This window comes from Myotis daubentonii, chromosome 9 (assembly GCF_963259705.1).
Source record: "Myotis daubentonii chromosome 9, mMyoDau2.1, whole genome shotgun sequence".
NCBI classification, from domain to species: domain Eukaryota; kingdom Metazoa; phylum Chordata; class Mammalia; order Chiroptera; family Vespertilionidae; genus Myotis; species Myotis daubentonii.
In genome coordinates this window covers 2,667,599-2,676,690 of record NC_081848.1, presented here as the reverse complement: position 1 = coordinate 2,676,690, position 9,092 = coordinate 2,667,599, and the positions used below count along the sequence as shown (strand labels likewise).

General features: G+C 55.7%; 2 protein-coding genes across 4 annotated transcripts; both read right to left on the bottom strand.

Moving 5' to 3' along the window:
• Positions 1 to 246: 246 nt before the first annotated feature.
• LOC132240472 (histone H2AX) lies at positions 247 to 1,318 on the bottom strand. The gene has a single exon (XM_059707667.1). The coding sequence runs from the start codon at positions 1,212 to 1,214 to the stop codon at positions 786 to 788; it is 429 nt and encodes a 142-aa protein (XP_059563650.1). The 5' UTR covers positions 1,215 to 1,318; the 3' UTR covers positions 247 to 785.
• Positions 1,319 to 2,763: 1,445 nt separating this feature from the next.
• DPAGT1 (dolichyl-phosphate N-acetylglucosaminephosphotransferase 1) lies at positions 2,764 to 8,811 on the bottom strand. Of its 3 annotated transcripts, XM_059707654.1 has the most exons (9): positions 8,119 to 8,762; positions 7,764 to 7,884; positions 7,414 to 7,627; positions 6,806 to 6,952; positions 5,039 to 5,123; positions 4,513 to 4,701; positions 4,126 to 4,213; positions 3,333 to 3,488; positions 3,047 to 3,256 (listed from the first exon to the last, which is right to left on the bottom strand). In XM_059707654.1, exons 1-9 carry the CDS (start codon positions 8,277 to 8,279, stop codon positions 3,191 to 3,193), a joined length of 1,227 nt encoding a protein of 408 aa, XP_059563637.1. In that variant the 5' UTR covers positions 8,280 to 8,762; the 3' UTR covers positions 3,047 to 3,190. The 3 variants fall into 3 exon arrangements, with proteins under 3 accessions (XP_059563638.1, XP_059563637.1, XP_059563639.1); XM_059707656.1 differs by lacking the exon at positions 4,126 to 4,213 and having other exon boundaries at positions 4,584 to 4,701; positions 8,119 to 8,793; XM_059707655.1 differs by lacking the exons at positions 3,333 to 3,488; positions 4,126 to 4,213 and having other exon boundaries at positions 2,764 to 3,256; positions 8,119 to 8,811.
• Positions 8,812 to 9,092: the final 281 nt, after the last annotated feature.

The following is a 9,092-nucleotide window of genomic DNA, read 5'->3' as shown; positions in this document are numbered from 1 at the left end:
TCCAGAGGCTGGGAACTGCCCAGAGCGCTTCTGGAACCTCCTTGTTTCTGCCTCCATCGTTCTCATGTCACCTCCAACAGCAAATTGTCTCCCAGGGACATTAAAGAAGCTATCATCTTAAAGGTCCTGTTTGCTCTATTAACCAGTCTTATAACAGCGTCTCCCCTCCCCCACAGCCCCCCAGAACAGAGGGACCTAAAGTCATCAATCCTACAAGGCTGCGGGGAAAAATGAAAACAGGATACATTTCTTAAAAAATCCTTTAATAAACAAAATCTGTCCATCTGAAACTTCCAAGTACCTGCTCTTGGGTGGGTTAGCTGCTGAATTCCAGTTCGGAAACCAGCGAGGCTGGGCCCGGGTGGGGTCCCCGCAGTGCTGGTGTCTGTCGCGGGACGAGCGGTGAGGCCCGGCCGCCCGCCCGCCCGCGCCAGGTCCGGGCAGCCCCGCACGGGCCCAGGAGGTCGATGGGGAGCGGGTGGGAAAGGCCCGGGACCTGGCAGCAGAGGGGACGGCCGCGCACAGATCAGGGTCCGAGTCTCCGCCGGCAGAGCCGGGAGGAGTCCACAGCCGAGGCCGAGGCGGCGCCCGAAGCGCGCACCTCCCAGGCCGCGGTCGGCGCTGCGTCAGGGCCGCGGCCCGTCGGCCGCTCCAAGGGCAGGGCGGCCGGGTCAGCGCCGGGGAGCGGGGAGGGCGGCGGGGCGGGGGCGACTGCGGCTCAGCTCTTTCCGCGAGGCGGTGGTGGCCCTTAAAAGGGCCTTTGTGGTGGCGGGGCGGCGGCGGCCTCAGTACTCCTGGGAGGCCTGCGTGGCCTTCTTGCCCGCCGGCGCCTTGGGGCCCACGGCCGCGCTCGTCTTCTTGGGCAGCAGCACGGCCTGGATGTTGGGCAGCACGCCGCCCTGCGCGATGGTCACGCCGCCCAGCAGCTTGTTGAGCTCCTCGTCGTTGCGGATGGCCAGCTGCAGGTGGCGCGGGATGATGCGCGTCTTCTTGTTGTCGCGGGCCGCGTTGCCCGCCAGCTCCAGGATCTCGGCCGTCAGGTACTCCAGCACCGCCGCCAGGTACACGGGCGCGCCCGCGCCGACCCGCTCGGCGTAGTGGCCCTTGCGGAGCAGCCGGTGGACGCGGCCCACGGGGAACTGCAGGCCGGCGCGCGACGACCGTGACTTGGCCTTGGCGCGGGCCTTGCCGCCGGTCTTACCGCGGCCCGACATGCTGCGCGAGGCGGAGGAGCGGGAGAGGCGAGGGGGAGAGGCGAGGAGAAGCGGCGAGGAGACGCGGCGAGGAGAAGCGGAGAGCAGGCACGGAAAAGAAGCTGCCGACGCAGTCCAAACGCTGCCGCGCGCTCGGGGGGGCCGCCCTTATAAGCCTCCAGGGCCCGCCTCCGCGCCCTGCTTATTGGCTCTTTTCTCTAATAGCGTCTCTGGTTGGTTGCAGTTAAGCCTTGGTGACCCGTCTTAGCTGAGGGAGCGCGACAGCCGATTGGTCGAATTTGAAAACCTTTTGCCCGGGGAAAACGGTGAGGAGCACGGCGCGCAGCCAGCCCCGCTCCCTCCTGCAGCCAATCCGCGGGGAGCGCGCGAGATTCAAACGCTACGCCGGCGACCCAAACCGGAAGCCAAAGAGGGTGGAGTCTGAATCCGCCTGGAGAACCAAGGGAAAGTGTGTGCAGCCTGGCCTTTTATTTTATTTTATTTTATTTATTTATTTTTTTTTTTTCAAATATATTTTATTGAGTTTTTACAGAGAGGAAGGGAGAGAGATAGAGAGTTAGAAACATCGATGAGAGAGAAACATCAATCAGCTGCCTCCTACACACTCCCCACTGGAGATGTGCCCGCAACCCAGGTACATGCCCTTGACCGGAACCGAACCTCGGACCTTTCAGTCCGTAGGCGGACGCTCTATCCACTGAGCCAAACCGGTTTCGGCCAGCCTGGCCTTTTAAAAGGGTGCGCTCTCTAAGTCCCCGGCCACCCCTTCCGGTCTGGTCACTCCCTTCTCCCTCCCATACTGCGAAGGGAGTAAAAAGGAAATGAGAGCCCGTGGAAGTTCCGGTCCCAAACCCTAGAGCAGATCACTCCAGTCTATGGCCCTTCCTGCTACTTGAAATATCAGGATTTCAATATTTATTAAACAGGCTCTGTGGGTCTCAGTTCTTCCTGCTCACAGTCTTTTTAAAAAAAATATATATATATTTTATTGATTTTTTTTACAAAGAGGAAGGGAGAGGGATAGAGAGCCAGAAACATCGATGAGAGAGAAACATCGATCAGCTGCCTCCTGCACACTCCCTACTGGGGATGTGCCCGCAACCAAGGTACATGCCCCTGACCGGAATTGAACCTGGACCCTTGAGTCCGCAGGCCGACGCTCTATCCACTGAGCCAAACCAGTTAGGGCATTTTTTTTTTTAATATGTATTTTTATTGATTTTAGAGAGGGATAGATAGAAACAATGATGAGAGAATCATTGATCGGCTGCCTCCTGCACGCCCCCTACTGGGGGTCGAGCCCACACCCAGCATGTGCCCTTGGCCGGAATGGAACCTGGGACCCTTTAGTCTGCAGGCCCACGCTCTGTCCACTGAGCAAACCAGCTAGGGCTCTGCTCACAGTCTTGCTAGAAGGGGTCTGGGGTATTGGGGGGCTAAGTGGGTGGGGGGCGGCGGATAGGGCAGAGAGCTAGGCATCTTGGAGGAAGGGCCTCCACCAACCCTCCCAATCTACCCTAGGATACCCAGGAGGAAACACACTTGGAGGGACAAGAAAAAACACATCGCTTTATTGTTACCACTGGGAGCACCTGCACCCCCATCTTCTTTTACTAATTAGAACCCTTAACTTATAGTCTCATGTGAAGTCTTCTCCGAGCCGTGTCCCTGTCAGGAGCCAGGGCTCTGCCCCAGGCCCAGCCTATTCCTGAAGGTCGGAGCTGTGGAAACCGAACAGCCACATGTCCCCCCTCAGCGGCTGTGGCAAGTGGAAGAAACTACAGGCAAACTCCAATCAATAGTCACGGCCCAGCATGTCAGCTATCACAGGGGAAAGGAAAGGCTGGGGAGGAGGAGGGGAGGGAGCGGCCTGGGCTGAGGGGCAGTCTTGGTCTAGATAGAACGAGGTTGGCCTGAGTCCTTGGCCTGAGTCGGGAGCCCTGGAGACTGTGAAGTGAAGGCAATGATCAGGGAGCTCAGACATCATAGAAGAGCCGGACAAGCTGGTACCGAATGGAGAAGGTGACAGCACTGCCCAGGACCTGCAAGGAACAGTGAGCTGCAATGAGGACCATGGAAAGGGAGGCAAGGAGGTGCGAGCCCCGTCCCCAGCCACACCTGTAGCAGCAGCAGCAGCAGGGTGAGGTCCCTCTCGTGCATGGGCCCAAAGACTTTAAGGAGCAGGTTGATGAGGGTCAGGTTGTTACACTCAGTGAAGGCACCATCCTCATCCTCACTCTGGCGCACTGTCACCAGCTGCAGACTCTCTGCTACCTGGAAGGGCCGAGGTGGAAAGAACTCAGCTAATACCTATGCTTATCAAATGGGGACCTGCTTAGTGCTTCCAACTCCCCTGGGGTCGAATGCAGGCCTGGGTTCCCCACTCCCTGGATTCAGGATGGTGGCCTAAAGCCTTACCTCCTCGTTCCTGTTACCTTTAATTATGTGTGTGGATTTTGGGGTTTTTTTTCCCGATTGATGTTAAGAGAGAGTAGAAGAGAGAAGGAAAGACGGAAACATCAATGTGAGAGACAAACATCAATGTGAGAGAGACACATCAATTGATTGCCTCCTGCATGTGCCCAGACCAGGGCCTGGGCTGGGGAGGAGCCTGAAACTGAGGTTTGTGCCCTTGACTGGAACCAAACCCGAGACCTTTGGTCTACAGGCCGATGCTCTATCCACTGAGCCAAACTGGCTAGGGCATGTGTGGGGGGGGGTTTAAATTGATTTTAGAGAGAGAGGAGGGAGAGGAAAGAGAAACATCGATCAGCTGCCTTTTGCACAAACCCCAACTGGGGATCAAAACCACAACCTGGGCATATGCCCTGACCTGGAATCAAACTGGCGACCTTAGGTGCACAGGATGGCACTCAACCAACTGAGCCACACCAGCCAGGGCCCCTGTTACCTTTAGAATAAAGGTGCCCAAGAAAGACAGGCTCTTGGTCTTGAACTTGGAATAGCTCATCTCCAGTTTGCCTGTGTTGGTATTAAGTCTGCAGGGGAAGAGAGCTTTATGTAACTGGGCCTCACTGAGAATGTGGTTATTTAATAGGAGGAGTCCTGAATGGGCAGATCTTTCTGGCTCTGCTGCTACTATATGTGATCAGAGCTGCTGTGATCATTAAATGAGATTACGTAGTAAGTGTGCTCTGTCATTTATAAAATGCTAGCCACGGGGGACAGTCAGCCCTTCTCTGGGCCCACTGCCTTTACACAACAAATGTCTAAGGCTGGTTTTATGCATCCCAAGCAAAAAGGCCATGATGTCCCTTTCAAGCCCCAAAGCAACTACCTGGGCACACGGTGGCGAGGGCAGGGGATGATATGCAGGAGCTGAGGCAAGGAGTAGAGAAAGTTGAACACCTGGGGCATGAAGAAGAGTAGCATCGTCTTGCTGAAGTGTCCCAAGATGCCCACCACGGCAAAGGTCATGCCAGCGAAGTAACAGAAGGTATCTCCCACAAACACCCGTGATGGGTACCTGTGTGGGGAGAGGATCTGAGCCAGTGGCAAAAGGCATTATCAATCTTTCCTCTCACTCTGGGCCCTGGGCTAGCCCTGACCCCAGTTCTGACTCAGACTCCAGCTCTCCCAGCAACTCTCCAGACCCAAGGCCCTGAACTCATTTTTCCTATGGCTCCACAGCACTTGGACCCAGCCACTGCCGGTTAGAGAGCAATTAAGAATACGACCAACTCAAGACCCAGAAAACAATACAGGTGTGCACAGACTTCGCCTCTCCATTAGGAGATGGGTCGTGATCAGGGCCACACTTGCCACATGTTAAAACAGTTGGCCCCATCTACCGGCCTACTTACCAGTTGTGATAGAGCAATCCCAAGGTGGTGGAAAAGAAGGGCATCATGAAGTAGAGGGAGAAGACATGGTCATCTCGACAATCACCTTTAGAAGCAGGGAGAGAAGAGGGAAAGTGAGAGCCTCCTCCGCATACCATTCCTAAGTTCCGTCTCCAGCTTTACTGTCTACTCTCCCAAGTCACACTCAAGAGCTCACTACTGTCTGGCCAGGGTGGCTCGGAGGTCACGGTTCGATTCCTGTCAGGGCACGAGCTGGGGGGACAGGCTCGATCTCCAGTGGGGGGCGTGCAGGAGGCAGCCAATTGATGATTCTGTCTCATCATTGATGTTTCTATCTCTCTCTCCCTCTCAATTTCTCTCACTGAACTCCATTTTAAAAAAAAGAACTCACTACTTCTTTTATGCCACCCGGGCAATTTTCAACATTCCAGCTCTTTCATGAGCCCTTTCTAAACTAGTTATTGCCTTAAATTGATTTAGACCGTTCACACCTAGGTTTGAATACAAGCTTTACTCCTAACTGTGTAACCTTGGTCATGACAAATTTAACTTCTCGAAGCCTCAGTTTCCTCATCTGTAAAATACAGTTAATAACACCTGTCACACAGAGCTGTTACCAAGTTTAAATGTTTTGAAAGTGCTTAGCTTTTTTGTTTTAATCCTCACCTGAGGATATTTTTTCCATTGATTTTTTTAGAGAGTGGAAGGGAGGGTGGAGGGAAAAAAGAGAGAGAAACATGGATGTGAGAGAGGCACATCAATTGGTTGCCTCCTGCACACACCCCACCGGGGCTGGGGATCGAACCTGCAACCCAGGTATGTGCCTTTGACTGAGAATCAATCCCGTGACTGTTCGGTTTGCAGGAAGTAATTCTGAGGAAGATCAAGGAGGCAGAGTTTTGCACTGGTCTGGGTGCTGTCAGTAGGAGTAATTCTATGAGCACCTTAGCCTTTATCGAAGTGGAAGGAGCTGAGTTAGAAGGAAGCAGCAATCACGCATGGTAGCCAAAAGAGGGGGTCTTGGTCATTGTGGTGGGGTCACAGCGTTCTTATGGTTTTGTCTGTGCTCACACAGTTATGGAGGGTCTGGTTTTCGTCTTACTCTCTCATGGTCACAGAGTGACTTGGAGATTCTGTGAAGTTGTTTATGTTCAGTAAGAGAAGACCACAGCCCATCTATTAGTGCCAATCTAGCTATAAATGACAAGGCGGCTATTTTTCTCACACTTAATAAATCTAGTTATTGCAAAATAAATTACCTTCCCTTATCTTCTGTACTTATTTATTATATTTTTATTGATTTCAGAGAGGAAGGGGAGAGAGAGAAATAGAAACATCAATGATGACAAAGAATCATTGATTGGCTGCCTTACTGCACACCTCCCACTGGGGATTGAGCCCATAACCCAGGCATATGCCCTTGACCAGAATCGAACTGTGAACTGGTTCATGGGTCAATGCTCAACCACTGAGCCACACTGACTGGGCATATTTTTATTGATTTTTAGAGAGAGGGAGAGAAATATTGATTTGTTGTACCACTGATTTATGCATTCAGTGGTTGATTTTTGTATGTGTCCTGGGAATCAAACCCACAACCTTGGCTTATGGGGACAATGCTCTAATCAACTGAGCTAACCCGCCAGAGCTCTTATATTTTATAATTATTAACATATTGCTTTTTCCCCAAATTCCCCAAAGCCAGATATCAGGCAACTAATTCTCTTAACACTCAGTCTTCTCTCACTCTTCCCCAGTCCCACCTACCTTCCAGCTCCACCAGGTTGAAGACGATGATGGAAGCAGAAATGACTAGTGACTGGCCAGCCTCTAGGCCATTGATCCCTGCGAGAATGTTGATGGCGTTGGTGCAGAACACGGCCAGCAGCCCCATGTAGACATAGTACAGGATCCCTGGGGAGAGGACAGTGAGAAGGTGGTACCAAGTATAGAATGGGGCCCTAGCCAGTTCATGGATAGAGCATAGGCCTGTGGACTGATGGGTCCCAGGTTCTGTTCCAGTCAAGGGTACAGGCCTCAGTTGCAAGCTCTTCCCTGGCCCCGGCCCTGGTCAGGCACGTGCAGGAGGCAACCAATCCATGTGTTTCCCTCACATCGATATTTCTGGCTTTCCCTCTCCCACTCTCTCTAAAACCAATGGGAAAATGTCCTCAGGTGAGGATGAACAACAACAATCAAAGTATAGAATGAGGACTGAAGGATATTCTTCTGGAAAAAGTGGCGAGGACTAGATGAAGGGCCAACAGAGAGGAGCTGAGAAGACAGGGCCCGCGCAGGCGCACGGAGGAGGTGTCTCCCGGGTCAGGGTGCCCGGAGGTGGGGGACACAGGGGCAGTCGTCGCAGGGCTACTCACCCAAGTCCAAATGCAGGCCCAGAATCGGACGGAAGGGCTTGGGCACCACAATGGTGGTGTTGCCGAAGTTGGTGAAATAGACCATGAGGAGAGGGAGCGAGGCCGCGGTGGGCAGCAGCAGCTTGTGGCGCCAGCGCAGGTTCAGGACGTCGTCCGCGAAGCCCAGGAAGATCATGCAGCAGATGGCCAGGAGCGCGCCTATCAGGGCCACCAGCTGGGGGAGGCCGGCAGGTCACGCTCCACCCGACCCGACCCGGCGTCACTCAGGAAGAGACAGCCCCGCTCCCCACCACACCCCCCAACCCCCCGAACCTCGGGGAACGCCCGCCCCGCCCCGCCCGCACACTCACTTCATGGTGGGGGAAGGCTTTGCACTGCTCCTCCACAAAGCAGGTCAGGAAAGGGAAGGGGATGAAGCAGAAGAGGATGATGAGGAACACGGCCCCGCTGATCACTCCCTGCGACTCGGGGCTGTGGCCCGGCAGCAAGCGGGGTGGAGGGGAAAGAGGGGCGCGGTCACGACCCGGGGCCGGCGCTACGGTCACGCACGGGGGGTGTCGCTGCTGGAGCCCCCTCCCCCCGGCCCCGTGCGGGCCAGGCTGCCCTCCCCTCCGGGCAGCTGTCCGCGGTGTGGACGCTGCGTCCCGTTCGCGGTCGGACACCCCTCCCAGCCCGCCCCCCGCCCGGGCCCGGGGCGCCGCTCACATCGGCTCCTGGCCCGGCTTGTTGAGGTCCTTTCCACAGAGGCGCGCGGCGATGAAGTGGCCGCGAAAGGCTGGGATGAGGGTGACGGTGGCCGCAAACCCCAGCAGCGAGCCCATCAAGTTCACCAGCAACGGCGTCGGCAGCTCCGGGAAGGCCCGCATGGTGGCCGCCCGGCCCGGCCCGGCCCGCTCCGTCCCGAGCACACGCGACCGCCGGACTCGAGCCGCCCCGGACTCGGAGCCTCCGCAACTCAGCTCCGCCCACGGCAGTTCTCTCCGCTGGTTCCGCCCGGAAGAATCGGATTCGCGGAGCAACCTCGGCTGCTGAAGGCGGAGGCGGCCGTTTTCAATGTGGGCAGGAGCGCGGCGACAGGATTATTTTAAACGACGTCCATTATTCCGCCCGGACGGATCTGGTTCGCAGGGCAACCTCGGCTGCTGAGGCGGAGGCGGCCATCTTGACTGTGGGCAGAAGAGTGGGCAGTTACTTTAAACTCTGTCCTTTATTCGAGGATGGAGTCATCACGTGGGGATTGGAAAAGCAGCGAAAGGCCGAAGCTGACACTTTCCCATCCTATGAAAGATGTACCACCCCGAGCGGAAGCTCCTGGCCCGGAAGCAAGACCAGACACCCCTCGACCACGTGTCCTACGCCGCTCACTCCGAGTTCCACGTCAGTCTGACCTCCTGGGCCTCCGCCGCTCACGTTTAAAGGGCCAGTGCCCCGCGTCGACTCGGGAGGACCGCTCCAGGACGCAGGGTAGTCGGAAGCCAAGGTCAATACAACTCAGTTCCCGGAAACGCAGCTACAGTTTGGGAGACGATGTAAATCCTAAAGCACCGCACTCTAAACGCCCCTCCTGGCCAGTGTTTCTCTGGCCCTCCCCTTGCTCTTTTCCTAAGCGTCCCGCCCATCCTATCCTCGCCCCGCTAGTTCGCTGCAACCCGCACTTCCCGCGGAAGGGGCTGGGCGTG

Excerpts from the sequence above, each read along its gene's own strand:
- LOC132240472 (XM_059707667.1), bottom strand. The coding sequence starts at position 1,214 with ATGTCGGGCCGCGGTAAGACCGGCGGCAAGGCCCGCGCCAAGGCCAAG.
- DPAGT1 (XM_059707654.1), bottom strand. The coding sequence starts at position 8,279 with ATGCGGGCCTTCCCGGAGCTGCCGACGCCGTTGCTGGTGAACTTGATG. Across the intron at positions 7,885-8,118 it reads AAGCCGGGCCAGGAGCCGAT|CCCCGAGTCGCAGGGAGTGA; the intron begins GTGAGCGGCGCC and ends GCCGGGCCACAG. Across the intron at positions 5,124-6,805 it reads CAACCTGGTGGAGCTGGAAG|GTGATTGTCGAGATGACCAT; the intron begins GTAGGTGGGACT and ends CTGCTTCTAAAG.